Raw genomic sequence first — 22,555 nt, forward strand, 5'->3', positions numbered from 1 at the left:
TTGGTTTGACTTTGGTTTACTCTTTGCTACTATTCAAAGAAATATACACTTTCTGCTAAAGTCTTTAACATGTTTATAAAACATGTCTGAACAGCTGCGGAGTAAAAACAATATTACCATAATTATAATGTCATTTGTTCACCTTCAAATTACAAAGCATAAATATAAACATTCATCAAAATCCCACCTGTATTGACATCCTCTAATAAATGTGCAATAGAATTAGATTAGAAAAAGAATCAAAATAAAATCTATAGGATTACGGAGGAGTACTCTATAAATAGAAATAGAAAATAAAAAGGAATTAAAATAAATACACAAAGGAGTGAATAGTGCTAATATATATGATATCTACAATATAAAGCTTTGTTCAAGTTAATAGCTTGTTCTCTTATCTTGTTATTTACAGCGCCATTGTGGCTAACTAGTTTAAAAAAAGATGGACAACATTTGATGCGCTTTTTACGAGACGAAAGTAATTCCAAATAAATCCAGACTGCAGGGACAGTGCATGGCGGGGGGATGATGTGTTGCATTTGCTACGCCAGGCTCTCCATCAGCTGATTGTGGATGTCCTGGAAGCTCGGCCTCTGCTTGGCGTTCCTCCTCCAGCAGCTCAGCATCAGATCATTGTAAACTCTGTCCGGACAACACAGAGGCTTCGGCAGGTACACCTGGGAGCATGAGACATAATGTGACAGTAGGATTAATGATTAATGGGGGACATTACGGGTGATTAACGTAAACATTTTTTATAGATTTCACCAGGCTTGGAGAGGAATGGAATACATGTAACAGGATTAAGATTTAGGATACAAAACTGTATTCTCTTACAGTTACATAAAAAAAGACACATTCAGATTACTTGTTAATTAAAAAAGAATGACGATTGCTAGCAGGATTACAATGTTACATAACATTTAAAAAATAAAAACAGATTTATTAAGATGTGTTGTGTTTCTTGTAAGAGGAGCACATTTCATTTAAACTTTACTGTTTTGTAGGCCCATGCTTTTGTATTCAGTAGGGGAACATATATGTTCCAAAACAGAGCATTTTCAGTGTGATCAGATTGTATTTTTGCTTTGATCCCTCTCCCAGGACTGACAAACGTGAGTTATGTGTTGCGTGTGTAGATACAAATAAAGATAATAAGAAAACCACATAGATAATCCAAATGACAAAAATATTAATGTTAACACATATAAAAAACAAAGTCAAGAATATCCCAGTTGCGGCCAAATAATATTATCGTGGGCGTCAGGCAGGACCACGGTGCAAAGAGAACCGAGACTATAACAGATTGTTCTCTGGAGGAAGTGTAACTGAAATGCCGCCCTGCTCACCTGCTTGCCCTGGTCCCTGAAGAACTCTCCTGTGTTCTCGATGACCTGCTCGTCAGAGAGCTGGGAGTACGGCTGCTTCTTACACAGAGTCAGGATCTCCCACAGAGTCACACCGAAGGCCCACACGTCACTGGCCATGGTGAACTTCCCCTGAGAGAACAGACAGCAAAAACAATGAGCATAGTCTTCATGTGGAAGCTGGTTTGTAATAATGATCACAGCAGCTATATAATGAGCAATCACAACATCTGGATTTATACTCAGGTTCTCAGGGAAGCCTTGTTTACCTTTATTTATATTTTATTGTCCTTTAGTTCAAACTGACAGAAATAAAATAAGTGAGATTAAAAGATTAAAATATAATATAAGTAATTATAAGTCAAATGTCCAATTAAAGATGAAATAAAATGTAAAAAAAAGATCTATATACATTGTTTGTATTGCATTTTTCAATGTGTAAGGCTGCCAAAATATCAGATTTTCCCTACACAATTATTGTTGCCAAAATTATTCACCATAATGATTGTGTTGCAATGTTTACTTTAAAGAAAATGAGGGGAGAAAAACAATAATGATCTTTGTTAATTCATCTTTTAGTTTGTTCTTGTGTAATTTGTCTCTTTTTTGGCAAATACTGTAAGGTTAGATGCCTAACATAAGATCTGTTGTTAACACAAGATAAAGAGATGTACACGATTTGTGGATAATACATATGTAATCACTTGTGAATTTCCCAAATTCTATTTGTCAAAAAAACCTGCTAACAAGAGGCCTTTAGCTTAGCGGTGGTCTTGCAGATCCATGCGACCATGTTTTAGTGTGTTTATAGCCTACCGGTAGCTTTTACTTCTGCCGATTGCATTTACGCTTCAAAAATCATAAATGTGATATTAATATGTTGTATTACCCGGCTGAAAAAAACATGTTAAGTATCATAAACATGTTTTCCACATATAGTATTTTCTGCAAAATTCAAAAATTCAATGGAAAAATCCAATTGATTTGTGTTGATTGAGCCCTTGCAATGCTAACTTTCAGATCAGCCTACAAACATACGTCCTCACTGCAACGCTCTATATTCAATACCTTGAATCCTGTAGTTTGACTGTAGTCCAATTTAAGATGTATATAGTAAAAGCCAATGAACAACCATTTTACAAGTCTTAAAATCCAACTGGACCAACAGGACTGCTTTTTTCTCTTCCTCAGGTGCAGGGCTCACCAGCAGGATGCTCTCCCAGGACATCCAGCGGATGGGCAGCACGGCGCGGCCCTGGATCCTGTAGTAGTCCCCTCTGTACAGGTTCCTGCTCATGCCAAAGTCAGCGATCTTTATGGTGTAGTTCTTCCCCACCAGGCAGTTACGGGTCGCCAGATCACGGTGTACAAAGTTGAGAGAGGACAGGTACTTCATACCGGACGCAATCTGCACAGCCATGGCGATGAGTTTACTGTAGCTGCAGAGGCAACACAGAAACAGAACACAGTTGAGAATATGGTAAACATACAGTAGTGTTCAACGTTGGGGAGTAGCATGTAATTTAACTTAAAGTTTAACTATATTTTGCAACAGTAAGATTACATTTTGGCTACATTCATAATTGCATGGTAATTCAAATGGGGAACATCTTTTGCTACAGTATGTTTGTGTTAAAATGAATGTTGGGCTTTAAAAGAAAAAGGAATATTTTATTACTATTATTTTAACATTGCTTCTAAACTTATAACTGTTAATACTGCATAAAAAGGTCTAAAGCAGTTTTAGTTGTTAATAGTGTACAGATATTGTAAGATATTTTCCGATATTAAAAAAGGACTTAATAAAACAACAGGACTATTTTTTAGACCAGTGCAAGTTGGCAGGGGCGCCATAAGGGGGTGAAAAGTTAGGACAAATCTAAGGGCCCGTGACTGACAGGGACCAAAACAATTTTAGAACATTAATAAGTAACCTTTCATCATTCATCAATAACAGTGGCGAGCCGTGACTTTTATACCTAGGCCCTCTGATCCCCCCCCCCCCCCCTTTCCTCGAAAAAAAAGAAAGAAAAATAGTTATTACGTCACAGCGTATACTTCCGCGGAATATTAAAACAACGGCCCAGGGTGCAAAACGCATCAATGACAGCCTGCCTGTTAGTTGACTAAATAGATTACATTTTTAGGAATGTGAAACATATTTGCAGTTTAAAAATACAATTTAAATGCAATTATGAATCAAGGGTATTAAAAGAGTTCAGTTACAAATAAAAGAGAAAATAAGGAAACTGTGAAGCTGAGAATTCTCTGCTAACAAGAGGTCAGGTGTACAGTAAATGATAATGTATTGTTAGTGTATGAGCCCACCTGACCATACTCTCCCCCTCCTCTTCCTCCGGCTCTGCCTTGTCTCCACCAGCGGCCTCCTTCAGTCGCAGCATGCAGAGGAACTGGTTCAGGTCTCCGTTCTCCATGTACTCTGTGATCATACACAGCGGGTCGGTGTCCACACACACCGCCAGCAGACGCACGATGTTGGGATCCCTGAGGCGGGACATGATCCGGATCTCCTTCAGGAAGTCGTTCCTGCAGCACAGCGGGGTAAACTGTTGTCATTTACTGCTTCATTGACTAAGGTTGTCACAATAACATCATTTTAACCCTGATACGACACTTGTACATTTATTTCAACACAAGGGGAGAAAGGGGAAAAAAGGAAAGAAAAGGAAAGAAAAGTGTTTGTGGTAATTAACATTCATTATTAATATTCTTAAATATGTTCCTTACCTTTAAGGCCTACACATCCTTATATCTATATTTTGTTAAGTTTTTTTTTATGTCTGCCGATTCCAATTTTCTGTTTCTCCAAGAACTATAGTTGACACACACAAACATTTTTGTAATTTTTCTTTCATGGCAAATGTAAATGTAATTTTGTATTAATAAGGAAATATTGTTACAAGACCTTCCCTTACCCAAACAAATCTCCAAATATAAATATTCCAGGTTACTGGACAAATAATGTTGTTTACTAAGTTCATCCTAAGGTTGAAACACTCACTGTAGATCTGTTTGTTTTGATATGTTCGGTACTTTCAATACTATCGAAGGTAGAAGTAATGTGAATCGTAACAGTGACCTTTGACTGAAAAATAACAACCAGCTGGAGACGATATTTTTTAATTTAACCAAAAAAGATGAACCTTTTACCTTGCATTCTTGTTGGCATCTTCCCGCAGTGTTTTCACAGCGACCAGCAGAGGGGATTCGTTGGTTCCCTCTATGGACAAATCCTCATCCAGAAAGTCCTGCATGCCCTCGGCCTCACACAAGTGCACCTGTTTTAAAAAGCACTTTGTTAGTCCATCACCCACTTGGCACCACTCAGAACCATGAGTTTAATACCACTTAACGTTGGCCATTTGTCAGCATGTACTCTATTCTCATGCTTTTACCACACTATCTTTAAAATGAGAGCTTTAAAGATACATCATCATAACTTCAGGAGGAATATTCTGATGAATTTTATATATTTAAACATCCAAATCAATGCCAACAAACATTAAAGCAACAACATTACTTCTCCAAACTGGCCCTCTCCCAGTTTCTCCTTGAAGGTGAGCTTGTGTCGGGGGAACTCTCTCATAGAGGAATCGGTTCCAGAGAAGAGATTCATGTTGACGGCCGTGATGGAGTAGCAGTCTGCAGACTCCTGGAGGCTGATGATGTCCGCCTCCGCATAGTGGGGGGCTCCGTCCAACCCGCTGGATGCAAGGGCTCTGGGGGAGATGCTGGGTCCTGATGAGGTGCACACACAAACACACACACTACAGCACACAGATATGTCTTCTTTAAATGGTATAGGTAATTAGCAAACATCTTGAAGACTATTATATAAAAATGTGGTTGCTCTAGACTATTTTAGTAGTAGTAGTAACGGAGAGAAACGCAAAAAGTGTTGCAACCATCCCTGATTTGACTCGCTTTTTTCCTTCGAAATATCTATTTTGGATAATATGTTATCATTAAATGGTATGGGTAGACATATGTTAGTTTTTTATATAAACATTTGTTTGGTCTAGACTAAATAGTCTCTGAGAGAAAGGAAAAAAGTGATGCAACTGTCCCAGGGTTGTGGTCAGTTGCAACATCTCACTTTATTTTCTTTCAAATGTATATTATGGACGATATGTCATCTGAAAATAGTATTGGTTATTTGCAAAAACTGTTGCAACCAACCCTGATGTGTGTTGCAACTGTCCCAGATTTGGGGTCACTTGCAACATCTGCCTTTTTCTTCTTTTCAAATATAAATTGTGAATGATACAGTATGTCGTCTTTAATTGGTATCAGTAACTATATATAAATAATTTAATATATAAACATTTGGTTGGTCTAGACATATTAGAATCTGAGTAATGGAGAAAAATGCTAAAAGTGTTACACCATCCGTGCTGTGTATTGCAACTGTCCCAGGGTTGGGGTCAGTTGCCAGATCTGACTTCTTTCCGTTCTAATATATTGTGAACGATATATGGAATCATCTTTAAATGGTATGGCTAACTACAAGAGATATGTACGTTTGATATATAAAACAATGATTCAGTTAGATCGAATATTTTCTGAGTAACAGAGAGAAATGCAAAAAGGTGTTGCAATCATCCCCAGTCTTCCCGTATTTACGCATTGTGCTCGATCTTACCGAGATGTTCCGTGGACTGAGCGAACTCGGGGAGTTTCCGGATGAGGCGGGAAGGCTCCTGGTAGTCGGAGCAGAGGGGGAAGATGCTCTCGTAGGTGGAGTTGGAGGTGGAGCCGCTATCGCTGGTCAGAGAGGAGTGGAGGGAGGAGAAAGCCTGCGTCTGCACCGCCAGGCGAGCGGTGAGTTCATGGTCCAGCAAGCGACGGGAGGCCTGTGGAGAGAAAGTGGAGGTTTGTTGTAATGGGAAATCGGTATTGGATGTCCGACTTGTTAAAAAAAGAGGACATTCTTGGAGATAAGCATTTATTGTAACTCAAAGGGTTCCTAACCTTTTAAAGCATCATAATCAAGGACTTTTTAAGGACAACATTGCATTGCTAACGTTTGCTTTCTCTCTTGTTTTCTGCTGCTGAACCCATGTCTTTCAACTTCGATTAATAATGCCCACATGTGACTTCTTGAGGCAGGAGCGAAGACATAATGCAGACAGCAGAACCTAGTCTATTTACTAATATCAAGTACATTTGATAATAGTATAAAATAAATCCAATTTCCAGCAATTTAAATCACTTTGAATGACCCAGGCTTATTTGTATGTATTTTCCCAAATTTTAATAACAATATATTTTTCTTTCCCCTCAAATTCACAAACATTTAAGGATTTAAAGGAACTGATGGAACTATGGCAGAACTATGTGTGCAAGAACCAAAGCTAGTGAGGTAGAAAATAACAACAATTCAACCTGCAAATAAAGAAATATATATAGACATATTGTTGATATATTGTTGTGGAATTTGTGTCGAATCCATAATTGAAAGTATGGGATGATGAGTGTGATGCATAAATACAGAAATATCTTATGCTTTTGTCTCCACATCACCACCTAAGACTCTAAGAAAGGTTATTTAATACCAATACACCATAGGCTGCTGATGGCATTGTCCGCCTGCTTGAAATCGACTTCCATGTGACTGCAGTCAATTCCAGCTCATAAAGCTGTCTTATAAAAACAATAAAAACACAACCTAGACCTCTTATTGATCTGTTTGGTCTCAAACTAATGGAATGAATAAATAAAATACTCCTCACCTTCTCAAGCATCTTTTGCCAGACCTGCCTCCACAGGATGATGACGATGATAGCCAATAAGATTGCTATAATAGCTACCAGGCAGCCAATCAGGATCCTGGTGTTGCTGTCGTCCACTTTATGAAACGGATTCTCTCCTAACAGCCAGAGGAGGTTGAGTTATCCAACACAAATTACATTATCATTGCATAATCTGCTTTATGTTTCGTTGAAGATACAGAAAGAGAAGTGACATCTATTTCCGTCAGATGTCTTCCTGCCTCTCTTAAAAGAAAATTACTTAGATATGGGAAGACTTTAATTTGATCTGGGAGCCTTCTATGGATTTTATGGAAAATAAGGGTATGTCTGAAGCATTGAACAGCGAGGGAAAATAACCTTTACATTTATTATTATTATTATTATTATTATTATTATTATTATTATTATTATAATTGTATTTACTATAGTTTTTTTTTGTTACATTTATTTAATTCAATATTAGTATTACCTTAACATTATGAGTATATATTCTTTTTTATCAAATGTTTTGTCAGTCAGTGTATTTAGTATTCAATCATTTATTTTAGCACTGTTGTTACATTTGTTTTCTGTTGTTTTATTATTTGTCTTTTAATGTAAAAAAATAATAATAACAATGGCAAAAAAAGATAATTTCAGATACTATCAGCAGGGGGCACTGTTTGACCAGAGAACATTTTAGTTCAACTTGGAAACTAACCCACACTTTTAGACTGAAATAAATCACTTTATTTCATAGCATTATGTATGACACCAATCCCAGCTTGACTTTATTCTACATTCATATCTTTTTTTTAATTATATTTGTAGGTGACTGAAGATTATACTGGACCTGTGTTTTGTTTACCACTCCATCACTTCCTAGCATCCGTATATCAAACCAGCCTCCACTCCCTCCTGCCAACATTTCTCTCCCCTGCCTGAAAGTCACTTCACCAAAATAAGGAAAACAAATCCTAAAGGGTTTAGTTTCTGACCTGGCAGTAGGTTTGTGGGGTGTCCATGTTTGCGAGGAGTCAGAGATGTGTTGTACACGGCAGAGCCTGAGAGAGAAAGAAAGAGAAGGGGTAGCAAGGTTAGAGAAGAGGAATGGTGCAGTAAACATGCTGGCAGGTAAAAGCACAACATGTCATATTGGGCCACTTGGGGTCTCTCAATCCAAACAATAACAAAATATAAGGCTTTGTTGTGTCCAATGCTGTCATGGAAGTCAGCTTCAGTTTAGGATTTCTTTATTGTTTATCATTTAGGAGGTTTTTACCATAAGCCGAATTACCCCCAGAGATCTCCTGCTTTCAAAAACAAACAGACCGACTAATTAAAACGGGGGGAAATAATGAAAAAAGCAGTTGCACATAAAAATCAGTGTTTCGCCAATCCTGCTCTGCATATAAAGGATGTCCCATGGGCTGCGAGCCAAGTTGTCGCTAATGTTTGTTCAGCTTTTTGTCTAATAAGATATAAGATATAGATGTACATGAGATTTTAATCAAGAGCTGAATTATACCCAGAAGTCTCTTCCTCTCCAAAACAAACAGATTTGCTGATTAAAAATGGCAAAAGTAATATAAACAGCAGTTTCAAATACACATTTTTGTTTCTCCGATGCTGCTCTGCATATAAGGGATGTCCCATGGCTGCGAACAAGATTACCACTAATGTTTGTCCAGTTTTTTCTCTGATAACGTAAGATCCAGACATGCAGGAGATTTTAACCAAAAGGCGAATCATCCCCAGAGGTCTCCTTCTGTCCAAAACAAACTGATTTGCTGTATAAAAAAAATGGTAATACTATTAAAAACAGGACTTCCCATCTCACCTGACTGGAAGGCCACCTCACTCAACAGCATCCACCCGTCGCTGAAGTGGAAACGGCATTTGATGGCGCTGGCTGTGCGGTCGCCGAGGGGAACGGTGATGAAACGGGCGCCTTGGCTTATGCGGTCCAACTCGGGCCTGAAGGTCACCGGGTCAGACTCCCAGTCCGATCCCGAGCGGAAGTAGCAGGTGGCCTGACGGAACATCCTCACCCCTCGGCTGAACATGTTATTACAGTGGACCTGGGGGGGTGGAGGCGGGATATGTAGTTTAAACCAAGCAAGATCAGAGTACTAAGAGATGTATCCTGCAAATATTATGATGATAAAACTTACAAGGGAATTAGCAATTTTTTGCAACAACATTCAAACCTTAGACTTTATACATAGGACATATTTTCATATTCAACAAGACTTGAAGACTTTAAAGCACTTTTGTAATTTGTTTTATTTCATTAACCTGTACTTTTATGATACTGTATGTTCATGTGCAATGCCAACTATAATATGTAAAAGGTTGAAGTTATTAGACCTAGACGACAGTATGAAGCCATGCTGCAGTGACGAGCTTGTGTTTCTGTATTTTCAGCTAAGCTATATTAGTGACACAGATGTATATTTGAATGTGTAAGTGTAATAAATTAGCGGTAATGCAGATCGGATATTATTCACCAACTTGACGAAACATGCGCAGCATTTTCTGTAAGTCTGATATTATTGCAGATCTGCTGAAAGCTTTCTTACCTAGTAATATCATATGGAGTCTTGGATAACATTGTTAAAATAAGCAGATAAAAGTGTCCAGTGATAGTTGGCTAACTCTATGTTCCCCAAACGTCAACAATCGCTCCGGTCCCAGCCTTGAGCACCATTTTTTAGTGTCCCGTTTCCGTTGTGTTTTGAGCTTCTTGCAGTGTATTTATTTTTTGCTTGTTGAATGTTTTCCAAATGCTGTGCTTGTGTTGTCAAGTTTCTTCATTTGTATGCGTATTTGTTATCGTTTCTGATGCTGCAACACGTTTCTCCTAATGGACGTGTTTTGGGCCGTTGTAGCGCGTTTGCACCTGTCGGCCACCGTACTGTACCTATCCCTTTACTTACTTTTTACATGCCACATTGCCTTTGCACATTATGATCCATTGTGGTGGTTGTTGCTCAAGGGGTAATGGGTGTCTCCCAATCAAATGGTTGGATCCCCAGCCCCAGAATCTACATGATGAACTGTCCTTGGGTATAAGTCCATTTCCATATAGGTAATGTTTAGTGGGATTCATCATTCAGCAGCTGGGTAAGAGAAGATTGTTGAAATCCACCTGGATCCATCTTCTTTTTTAACGTATACACATGATCTATTCTAACATTTGGGCTGTCTATGTTGTAAATGTATTATCTTTTTAAATCTCACTGAGATCCACTTCCCTTTTTTTCCCAGTTAATTGTGTTTTTTTAGGAGTTTTTTCTTGTACACTGCATGGGTCTTATAGGGTGTAGTATGGTATTGTAAAGCCCTGTGACAAATGTTTGTGATATTGGGTTATATTGAATTAAATTGTATTGATTGATTTGTCGTTAAAATGGTGGGGTAATATCAGAGAAATATATCAGAATGTTTCTGCATGTAGCCAATGCAATCTGATCTCTACCACAGCACGTACCCATGATAAATAGTCCAATTAAACTGAAAATATAATTTTCATACTGCAGGGCTATTTTACATGATTTTATACATTTTACGTCTCAATAAAATCTACAGCAGCTACAGGAGATGGGTGCTTTCCAAGCACAGAATGTTGCTGGCTCAGCATTTTTAAAGTTATTCCACTTTTTCACTATGAAACAGTTTACTGTCCCCTACAACGACTCCTCCTCACCTTCATGGAAGTGAAGTTTCGGACGCGGTCGAACTCAAAGATCATCTCCACGTATCCTTTGGGGAGGCTCTTGTTGTTCCAGCCCAAGTAGTCATACCCCGGCCACATGCCGTATATGTGGCTGTGCAGAAAATCATCCAGTCCCCAGGTGCCATCTGTCAGCTGGCCCAGGCCCTTTGTCAGTCTGCCAGAGGGAGAGGGGGAGAATATGAAGAGTGAAAACACATGGATTGAGAATTCTATTCATTGAGGAGTCCAGAGATCCTTTAATTCATGAATCAGAATCAGAAATCCTTTTGTCCGTCCCACTACAGGACATTTACAGTGTTACAGCAAAGGGCAAAATGCAGAAAAAGAGGCAAATACAATTATTAGAGTAAAACTAACATTTTTTATATAAATAACTCAAGATTGTGTTGATAAAACAAATTAAAATAACTACAAATCCAATAAGTAAAAGTGCAAAAAGAGCAAGTGTGCCATCCATGCTCACAAATAAATTAAAGATAGGTATTTACACTGTTGTCTCATGTAGTTCAAAAAGTACTTCAAACAAAGGAACAAAAAAAACAAAAAAACACTTGGCATTGAATAGTAATGGCTGTACCATGCTGCTACTCGAGCAGCACCAGAAGTACTCGGATATTTAATGATTAGTGGTATCAGAATTTGGTTTTTGATTATAATACTGTTTTTTATCTCTTCTGGACAACTTCTTTCCTTCTGTTGATGTGTCCTGCTTCTTTGTTTTATTGTGCGAATAAATAAAACCTTAAAAATCAAAAACCTCTATATCAGATGATAAAATTATGTGGATGACCAACATAAGGCCGACCTTTCAGCTGATGCTCCGTCATACACAGAGTCATTGAAGTAGACATCCAGGCCTCTGTAGATCATTTGGTGTCCCTCTGGAATGGTGTAAGACATCAGGCCATCTACAGGGGGGCAGGTCAGAGGTCAGATATTAATTCACTGAATGCTTATAGAGTGGTGCAGTTATGACATATTTCTGAAGGCCGACACAGAGGTTAGCATAGCAAAGGCTCCCTCGACAAAAAACGATGGAATCTTTACATTGGAATATTGCAGAAAACAAGGTAAAACGTGTAAGATATTTACAGGCTTTCTTCAGCAAGTTAATCTCTACATATTAACCCAACTTTGTGAATTTTAAAGCATCAGAAGTTAAAAGCTAACGGCTGTACATCACCACTGCTAAGCTAACGGGCGGCTAACAGGCGGCTAGCGGGCGGCTAACGGGCGGCTAATGTTCAGCGTGATGACGTTCAGTTGTCTCATTTAGCCCCTTGTTTGCAACCACTGTTGCCAAGCTTTTGACATTCACCAGTGGGGTATTAACTGATGTATTTTATGTTGTAGAACAAAACATGAAAAAGTCTTAAGGTTGTGTTTATCATAGATCCTTTTTGAGGAATCTAACTAAATACACGTTAAAAAAAATCTTGAGGGAACAAGAAGTGGTCAAATGCTAACTGATTTTTGGGTTTTAGGACTCATTCCTGCACCACTCTAAAGGATATAATCCATTGGATTGTGGATTTGACAGATCATTTACATTAAAATGAATACAATTATTTTGAAAAACATTTATTTTTGAATGAATCCTTTATTTAGGCCTAACGTCATTCTTGTATCCTCCAATTGTTAAAATGTGTAGCTTACACACAGAAAAGGGTTTAAACATTTGAGGGGACCAACATTTGCATCATAGCCTATGTACATCTATAACCCAGCAGTTACCCTTTAATTTGAAATATTAATAGCAGTGGAGTTTGCCTTGATAAGCTAGCTATGTTTTTTGTCATTCTAAAACAAGGCTTGAAAGAAAATAGATTCTTTGTGCATGGCCAGATTTGTTTGCTTTCCAAGCCAACGCTGTATCCTGATTTTCAGCAATAAAATAGCAAATGACAAAAAAATACAAATAAATATTGAAAGACATTTAATTAAAAGGCACGTACAGTAGCATTTGCTGAAAGACAGCTTCTCGCCATATCTGCTGAGAGCTCAATTCAGTTTCCTGCACCTTGTGCATTAGGAATAATAGCCTCCTTTTATTATAGGGCTTAATTATGTTTAACGGCTCTAGACATGTATGTTGATTTGCTGTTTTAATAGTAAATGTTGCTGACCCTTGGACTAGGCGATGTTTTCACACTGTGTATAATGGACATGATGACTAACCCAGCCATTGGCAGCCGTAAAGCTCCACTCTCATGCACACTATCATGGAGTGGTCAGTCACAGGCATGAAGCGGACGTAACGCGCTATGATGGGCGGCTCCAGGTCCTTCAGCACCACGTCGTACGCATTCCTGTTCCCCTCGATGACCTGTAGACGCAGATTGCACAAATATGAGGGACTGAGAGAACAGATTCAGCATATAAAGTACTCTATTTTCCAATTGTTTGTGAAACCTTAACAAATCAGTAAAGAAATTGGTTTCCTTTATCTCTCTCATGCCAGCGCTTTGGCTATTTCCTCGGTCTCTTCATTTCTTCATATTCCCATGAACTCTGCTACTTTCTGCTACAATAAAGACGTTATCTTGTTTGTTTGTTTGTAGCCTTTATTTAACCAGGTTAAAAAATCCCATTGAGATCAACGATCTCTTTTTCAAGGGAGACCTGCGGTACATTAGTTACACATATAAAAACAAACAGAAAACAAAAGGACATCACAACATAATTACAGGGGTATACATTAGCAACCTATTTACATTTACAGGTATCCAATAACATTTCATCCAGCCGTGCTTTAAAACGATGCAAGGGAATCAAAATGCTCAGTTTCAATATTTTTTGCATGGTGTTCCAAGCCAGAGGAGCAGCGCACATAAAAGCTCTAGTACCTAAAACAGTCCTAGCACTTGGCACATGTAATAAAAACACATCCTGGGATCTCAGGCAATAGCTACTTGCCACTCTCCGTGAGATCAAAGAGCATATATAAGTCGGTAGTTTACCCAGCATGGCTTTATATATGAATATGTACCAATGACTGAGCCTCCGACCAGTAAGTGAAGGCAGACCTGCCTTGGCATACAGGGTACAGTGATGAGTAAGTGCTTTACAGTTAGTAACAAATCTCAGAGCACTGTGATAGGTGGCATCTAACCTTTCCAGGCAATGGGCAGGTGCATTCATATAGATCAAATCACCATAGTCTAGCACAGGTAAAAAGGTCACAGTGACTAGCCTTTTCCTGGCTTCAAAAGAGAAACAGGACTTGTTTCTGAAAAAGAAACCTAGTCTAACACTCAGCTTTTTAAACAGATTAGTGACCTGAAGTTTAAAAGTAAGACAATCATCAAGCCAGATACCAAGGTATTTGTAACAGGCAACCACTTGGAGTACTTGTCCTTGCATAGTCACAATATCCAAAGCAGTCTCTGGAGTCTTTTTAGCTTTAGAAAAGAGCATTACCTTGGTTTTCTCAACATTTAAAAGAAGCTTTAGTTCAGAGAGCTGAGTCTGAATAATGTTAAAAACAGCCTGTAATTTAACAACCGCCTCCTTAATGGAGGGACCTGCACAGTACATCACGGTGTCATCCGCATAAAAATGCAAAGTAGCTTCATCCACATTTTCACCTAAACTATTGATGTAGATGGAGAATAAAAGTGGACCTAAAACAGAACCTTGAGGAACACCATTTGCAATGTTCAACCACTCAGAAGACAGCCCATCAAAGTGAACACATTGGGACCTTTCAGAGAGGTAGTTCACAAACCACCCCACTGCATGGCTGGATAAGCCAATACTGAGTAGCCTCTGCTTTAAGATGCGATGATCGACGGTATCAAACGCTTTGGAAAGGTCAATAAATAGAGCTGCACAACTCTGCTTTTTATCTAAAATACTTGTAATGTCATTCACCACTTTCATTGTGGCAGTGATGGTGCTATGTTGCTTTCTGAAACCTGACTGATGTTTAGACAGGATGTCATTGTTACATAAAAACTCCTTTACCTGTTCACTCACTAGGCGTTCAAGAACCTTAACCAGAACTGACAATATCTGCTTTTCATCTCTCACCAGTGACAAAGGGAGTATTCAGATCAGATCCTTTATTTTCTATATATATATTATATATATATATAGTACTCAATTACATGTTAAATCACCTCATGGAAAAGGCTAATTGACTAAAGTACTAATCGAAAAATGTACTTATTGTTGGGTAAATTCATCTATCCGGTTAAAATATATAAAAATGAACAACATGTTATAACTTTATCTATTAAAAGTCAAATTTAGGACAGATTCTGGCAGTTGACCTTGATTAAAATGACTAGGCTATAATATAAGTAAGTTTACAACCCAACAAAATATGTAACATATTTAAAGTAGTTTTGACTTTTTTTGTGGAGAAATGCTACATATACCTTTAACTCAAGCAAATGTTAATTTCACCATTGCCTAAACTTCAATAACTGGCATTTAGATAAACATGTTTGTCAAGGTTTAATTAAGACACAAGATGAGTCCATGATTATTTATACAATATTACAGATTCATATTAGCTATCTATTTAAAATGTCACATATAATACTGTCATAAACAATGCCAGCAGAGTCTCTCAGGCCCTCCTAATGGGCTGAATCAAATTATATAAGCGTGTCTTGAATGAGAAACACTGACAGACAGTGATATCTGCACATGCTCACCTGCCTCCCCTTCCTATCATGCCAGCCAACCCAGTTGCTGCCGTCGCGGCTGTACTTGATCCTGTATCTCTGGGCGAACTCATTACCCATGCCGTCGGCGTGGCGACCTTGGGTGCCCACCAGCGTGATGAAGTGCAGCGAACGCAGGTCCACCTGGAGGTACTCTGTGAGGCCGTCCGGCTCTGACATGATGTCAGGACACCAGGCCCCGTCCCCGTCTCCGTTATCTAAATCAACTCTAAAGAGGGGTGGGAAATAAGACAGAGTGACAGAAGGGCAAACACATTAAATGATAGAGGAAGATAAAAAAGAGAAAGTTATGTTGAAGGAGGAAGAAGGAAATTGAGAGTGATTAAATGTATCTGCTATGCATAAATACTACATGATCTTTTTTTGCTGCAGGACAACAGCAGGTTGTGTAAACACTATAATTATTCAAAATGGTGCCAGTTCATTAAATCTTCACATGAGGCAGAGCTATATTTGACCTTAGAAACAGCTGTTGACCCAACAATCTTACCTTAAGGTTCGTTAAATGACTGTAAGCAAAATCAATCTGCTGTAAACAAAAGAAGATATCTCTTGAATAGCTTCTTAATGGACCTCGAGGTGAGATTGTGTTGTGAACTTTGCATAAGAGATTTGCTTAAAGGATCTTAAAACTTAAATTATTGTAAAAATATTATAGGTAAAATACACAAGATAGGTAACTAGCTAATTAGCTAGTTACCTATCTTGTGTATTTGATAATTGTTTAAATAATTGTTGTAATAGTTGAAGTTATTATTTTTATGAAAGTACACATTTAATTGCACATCATTTGTTCAACCTTATTGTATTTGATTGTTATTTATCAATATTGTTTTGATTTCACAGTGCTTTATAACCATTAATACTATTATATTCTTTATTGTAATTCATAACATTTCTTTTTAATCTATTGTCTCGTTTGAAGTATCCTCAAATAATCATTTTTTGGCTTCTCAGTCATCTGTGAGAGCTCTTGAAACAGCACTCACCTGTATGAAAGGAGCCATACAAATAAAATATAATGATTAACAAAGTATTGCCCACAGCAAAGGAAATTAAGTTTTAAGAATAGAAATCGAACGTGCCTGCCGAATCTGGCAGCAGTGGACTCCGACCAATGGCTGGACGCAGAGATGTCCTCGTCCTGAATCTGCCCACCGGTCATACCGAGGGGATATCGACACATTTCTGCGAACACAAAAAGCATCGCTGATACACACTCTGCCCACAAAATCAATATATGTTTGTGGATGTGAGACCTGTAACATCATTATTTAAAAAAATAAAATAATTCTGTGTATTTGCAGGACATGAGGAGTGTAAATTGGACACCCCCCTCCTCCACTTTCTGCAGCCCTGTAAGGCCTCTCAAGCCAAACAGAGGCATCACTGTGTATGTGCCAGTCTAAGCAGAATGAGACGGGAGTGGCCTCTGAGCTCATTTTTCATCCTTTTTCATAATCTTTACCACGTCGCGTGAGAGATATTTTGGGGTTTAAAAGCATTTGCATCTGCTGGGCATTAGCATTTACACATTAAAAGTAATTTTGGCATGAACTGATGCTACATCACAGGGTTAAGATGATTTAGTGACTGTAGCGTACATCTGCTTATTGCATCTACCAGAGTGTGACTGTTTATTCTTTCCATCTCTACCTGCTTATTAACACTCGGCTGTGTTTTATTCATCTTCCCGCACCGAACGCCTGACTTTATAAGAGAGTGGGAGAACAAATAAGCCTTTTACTGTAAACATATTCAAAGTGGGAAAGTCCAATGAGTGCATGTGTGTGCGTTTGAGAAAGAGAGTAAAGGTGTGTGTGTGTGTGTGTGTGTGTGTGTGTGTGTGTGTGTGTGTGTGTGTGTGTGTGTGTGTGTGTGTGTCACCTACAATTTCTCTTACTTTCTTTTTCCATGAATGCCCCCTGCTTGTGAAAGGTCTGCCTGTTCTGACCATATTTGCTGTCTGACCATTAGGTAAACCACACACCCACACCCACCCACCCACACTCACACGCACACGCACATGCACACACACACACACACACACACACACACACACACACACACACACACACACACACACACACACACACACACACACACACACACACACACCCACGCGCATGTGCACACACACGCACACTACATTCTAAGCCCACCCACCTAAAAATGGCCTACTAGTCAACATTCTTATCCCTCAGAAATATGAGGAGGGTCTTTGAGCGATATATATTTTAACACCGATTGCTTCAATCCGACATTACAAATGTATCATAAGGCAAATAAACTCAACATTTCCTTTTTAGCAGACTTTAACCCCTATAACATGGATGTAGAGTAAACATTTCTACTATACCTGGGTTGACTTGACATTGCACAGCGGCAGCCAGCAGGATAAAGACGACATGATGAGAGATCTGTTCAACCTTCATGACCTTCATTTCGTCTCAGGAACTGCACACCTGAAAGTTGTATAAAACTATAAACATCAATGAAATTCAACGTAAGAAAATATTTAGGATTTGGTATATCACGTCATTAGAATCGCAGCAGAAAATCCTGTGCTATGAATACCTTCTCTTAAATGTCTTCTAAAACATTCTTAACCTTCCTAATCTGGTTTTATCCAGATGTGCCAAAAAATAATTTGGAGGCGTGGTCAAGTGTTTATTATTAGCATAGGTAACACTAAAGGCTATATAAGGGCAGGTGTTGTTCCATTTGCCAATTGAGTGGTTCAGTGATGACGTTTTTTCGTACACTGACCTGGAAGTTAGCATTGCAAGAGCTACCTCAATCTTTAAATCATTTGATTTGGAGTATTTCAGAGAATGAGATTTTAGGCAGACAAATGTTTTGTTCGGCAGGATTATCTCCACAAAATATCATCACTTTTATTTAGAATTGGGAAGTAACTAAGTAGATTTACTCAAGTAATGTACTTAAGTTGAGTATTTTGTTCACAGTAGCATGTTGTAAACAGTAGCTTGTTATGCTTCTGTGTGCTCCAGTACATATATTTAATACCTTTAGTTACTTTACAGACTGGATTCATAATGTGAAATATAACACTTAAATCAGACTTTAGTTCCACCTGGAGTAAATTCACAAGCTACCCTGCAGTATACAAAGTCAATCAAACTAGCTGCACCTTTACCAGCTTTGAGAACACTTTAATGATCAATAATTATAAAACATATCATATATATTATTCTGAAATGGACCAATCTGCACAATGACTACTTTTACTTTTGGTTCTTTAAGTATATTTAGATTCTAATACTTTTTTACTTTTACTTGAGTAACATTTGAATGCAGGACTTTTACTTGTAACAGAGTATTCCTACACTCTGGTACTTCTACTTTTACTTAAGTACAAGAGCACTTTTCTCACCTCTGCTTTTATAGAAGTTGAAGCCAAACTTTTGCCAGAATTGAAAGCTAACCCTAGGCTATAAACACCTACATCAAGGCTGCATGACTTAACGTCACCACCGCTAAACTAAAGGTGGCTAATCTTCAGCTTTATGGCGTTTAGTGGGCTTACAGTATTTAGCCACATAGACAAATCGAAGCTTCAGGCATTCACTAGTGGGGTATTTACTGACACATTTATGTCGTAGTAAAAAACGTGAACACTCTTGTAAGCTTGAGTTACAACAAAGCCTATTTCAGGCAAAACCTCATTCAAAACAGCCATCGACTTTGAGATAAGGGAACCCAAAAGTGGTAAAACGAGGAACTGATTTGCAGGATTAGGACTCATCCCTGCACCACTTTATACTCTTGCACATGCCCAAGAACTGGAGAGCTGCACCAAAAATGATGCACAACTATATGAAGAACAATTTGTGAAATTGAGGTTATGTTCATAACTTAAACAAAGTTAATTAGACCAGAAAACATGTCAATCAAAAAGCATAAAAGCATAAAGCAGCTGATCTCACGTTATATATATATATATATATATATATATATATATATATATATATATATATATATAAGTGTTTATAGTCTTCATTACTGTAACAGACAAATTGTATTTATTTAGCCCAGATATATCAATACAACTATTATAATTACCCTCAAGAATGTAATAATCTAAATGTGATTATATGATACTCATTTATTTTTTATTTTTTAGATGGTTTTCTTGCATTGCACAATTATCGGTCTGTGAAAAACAAGATGTTATTTTGTTATCTTGGCAAGAGTGCTCTTCATCACTCGTAAAATGTTATCTCACCTAAGGGAAAAGCAAAACTAAGATAATTCCATGAAATAAATGGATAATAACAAAATAGGAACATATCATGGATACAATACCATATACTGGAATGTAGGATAAGCATACTTTTAAATCTGTGCTAAAATACTATTAAAATACACTAATAATAAAGAGTAAAAACAGGATAAAGCATTTGTAGTAATATAACAGTCACATTTCAGGAAAGTCTGATCGTTTTATAGAGTTAAGCAGCCCTAGAACCCACAGTGGTAAATGCAGACACAGCCCTCCTTGTAACCCGGAGTCTTGCTCTCTCCAGCCGCAGTAAATGTATTTTATTTACCTTGTAAAAGTCCTGTGAGTGTGAAGGCCTCAGTGACTTACGCCTCTGACACACTCGGTATACTCTACAACAACGGCCCCTACAGTCTTTCACATGGTGGGTTTGCCAAATATTTGGGGGGACAGTGTGGTTCTGTGTGTAAAGAATGTTAGAGTATAGCATATAATAAGTGAGAAACCTATGTCTGGAATAATATTTTAGTAGCATTTCCATTTTTGGAGAGCTGACATGATGATCGCTGTCTTCTGGAAAATCTTTTTTCTGTTTATTTTTAGGTTTATATTACAATAAAACTGACAAAATGTTGCGCCTCATCTACTGTTATGTTTACTTTTTTTGTATTTAAGCCTATTTTAAACCCATACAATGTGTTTTCCTGATATTCCCTCTATACTGAGCTGAACTGACACAAACTTCCATCAGAGTCAACGTGGACACTGGATTTAATAGCCATTATGAGAAAAATATGGAATTGACTTACTTTCGCAAGTTCTCCGCTTGTTATTAGGAAACCATCTGTCTTTAGGGATATTCCACATCTACTGAGACTTAATGCATTCAGCACTGCGAGGCGCTGACCTCGTCTTCCATGGACCTTCTGGGAATGGAAAAGACAGAGAGGGAGAGAGAGAGAGAGAGAGAGAGGGGAAGAGGAAACGGAGGCTGATGTAACAGCCTGACTGGCGGTAGGAAAGAAACAGAGAAAATAACACGCTTTTGGATTTTGAGGTGAGGCCAAAGTCCCAGAATTCCACCTGATCCACAAATGGTTTCAATTATGGCCCTCGGAGGAAGCTGTGAGCAGCAGAGTCTGGCAGCTTCTACAGCAGCTACTGACAAAAACAGAGTGGAGTTCATTTGACTGAACAAGGGAACCTGCTAATTAGTTATGGAGAAAGAGAAAATAAATCTTGCGCTGCATAAAAACAAGCTGAGTCACAGCTAGGATTCAAAGTTAAATGGAAACAGCAGCTATAATAGCATGAGTTTAGGCAGAAGCTTTTGTCTGGTTATCATAAATCAACATGCGGATCAGAATAGTTTAGCAGGAAAAGCACATTATGTATTCTATTATGCCCTTATATGTTTTTTTCTAGTACTAATCCTTGATTGGATGCACACCCAAAATGTGCTGTTCTTTCAAATGTAGGCCTATATATTTCCATTTTTCCAAAATTGGATAGAATAAGTAATGTGTTAGCGTTTCAGGTTCACTGTGAAATAAAATGGACGTTTTTATCTGTGGGCACCATTTTAATTTAGAATAACAACATAGGGACAAAGCCATGCCTTCTGCCATTCAATGTCAGATATAATCCGTTAACCTTTGTTTCATAACGGAAAATTAGCTAAATGTTCAATCTTGGAAGCTAATTCAAAACAAACTTTTACTTTGTAAAAGAAGATCGTTGGAATCACTGGAGGTAAAGTGTAGTGGCTGTTGAAACAGGATTTTATTTATTATCAGTTGTAGGCCCCAGGCCTTCTCAAAATAAACAGATCAAAATCAAATCTATGCACATACGGGAGTTCTGCTGCCAGATCAGCACCTCATCACAACCCTTGGTGAGCATTACAATTTAAGTATTTTAAACTAAGGTGGGAAGTAACTAAGAACAATAATTTACAGTAAGTACTGTACTAACGATTTTGATATACTAGTAGTTCTACTTTGTACTTCTAACCCACTACAATTCAGAGGTAAATAGTGTACTTTTACCCCACAAAATGTATTTAATACCTTTAGTTACTTTACAGATGTGGATGAATGATGTGAAATATAATCAAGTCTTAAATCAAACTTTAATTACACCTGGAGTAAATTCACAAGCTACCCTGCAGTATACAAAGTCATTACATTACTTTACATTACATATCATTTAGCTGATGCTTTTTATCCAAAGCGACTGGTTTCCGACTCACCCTGACCGGGAAGTGGAGTGGAGACAGAAGTGTTGTGAGTTAATGAACTGGCAAAAACTGTTTTACAGTGGTTGGGCCAACAGATATGGTGAACCTGCCTCCCCAGGTTGCCCCTCACCTGGCTACTCCTCTAAGCCCTCCCGGAACAGCCCCCAAAGTTCCTCCCAAAAGTCTCCCCTGAAAGAAAGTATTTTTCGGAAATTTCCAGTGAGACTTTCAGATCACCCTGACTGAAAAAAACGTATAGCACACACTCCTAGACATGTGACACCCAGTGGGCCTTTAACAAAAAGCCCCCACTAAAAGACCTGCAGCAACCAGTGAGCATCTGAGAGTGTCCCGGCTAAAGGACCAAGGGAGTAGGACCCAGTTTGGCAGCTGGTGGCAGGAAAAAGGCGCAAAACCACATGGTTATTTGATTGATTGATTTATATACTGCATTGTCTTGTTTATGTTTCTTATGCTGGTGTTATCTATTGTGTATCTTGTTTTTTATGTATTTGTACGG

The 22,555-nt window shown here is 38.1% G+C and overlaps 1 protein-coding gene across 1 annotated transcript; it reads right to left on the minus strand.

The window, feature by feature from the left end:
* LOC117488801 (discoidin domain-containing receptor 2-like) lies at nt 1–20,687 on the minus strand. Its single transcript, XM_034137912.1, has 17 exons — nt 20,606–20,687; nt 17,910–18,015; nt 16,636–16,738; nt 15,521–15,758; nt 13,035–13,182; nt 11,662–11,764; nt 10,827–11,010; nt 8,958–9,198; nt 8,116–8,181; nt 7,118–7,254; nt 6,028–6,238; nt 4,906–5,123; nt 4,536–4,663; nt 3,693–3,911; nt 2,569–2,803; nt 1,347–1,496; nt 1–674 (listed from the first exon to the last, which is right to left on the minus strand). The coding sequence occupies exons 2-17, from the start codon at nt 17,992–17,994 to the stop codon at nt 540–542; spliced, it is 2,601 nt and encodes an 866-aa protein (XP_033993803.1). The 5' UTR covers nt 17,995–18,015; nt 20,606–20,687; the 3' UTR covers nt 1–539.
* Between the last annotated feature and the right edge of the window lie 1,868 nt (nt 20,688–22,555).

The sequence above is a fragment of the Trematomus bernacchii genome, unplaced genomic scaffold (assembly GCF_902827165.1).
Source record: "Trematomus bernacchii unplaced genomic scaffold, fTreBer1.1, whole genome shotgun sequence".
In the NCBI taxonomy this organism is placed as follows: Eukaryota; Metazoa; Chordata; class Actinopteri; order Perciformes; family Nototheniidae; genus Trematomus; species Trematomus bernacchii.

Coding starts and splice junctions, on each gene's coding strand:
- LOC117488801 (XM_034137912.1), bottom strand. CDS start 17,994: ATGAAGGTCATGAAGGTTGAACAGATCTCTCATCATGTCGTCTTTATC. Junction 7,255..8,115: donor CCCCACAAACCTACTGCCAG/GTCAGAAACTAA, acceptor TCTGGCTGTTAG/GAGAGAATCCGTTTCATAAA. Junction 4,664..4,905: donor GAGAGGGCCAGTTTGGAGAA/GTAATGTTGTTG, acceptor TTTTTAAAACAG/GTGCACTTGTGTGAGGCCGA.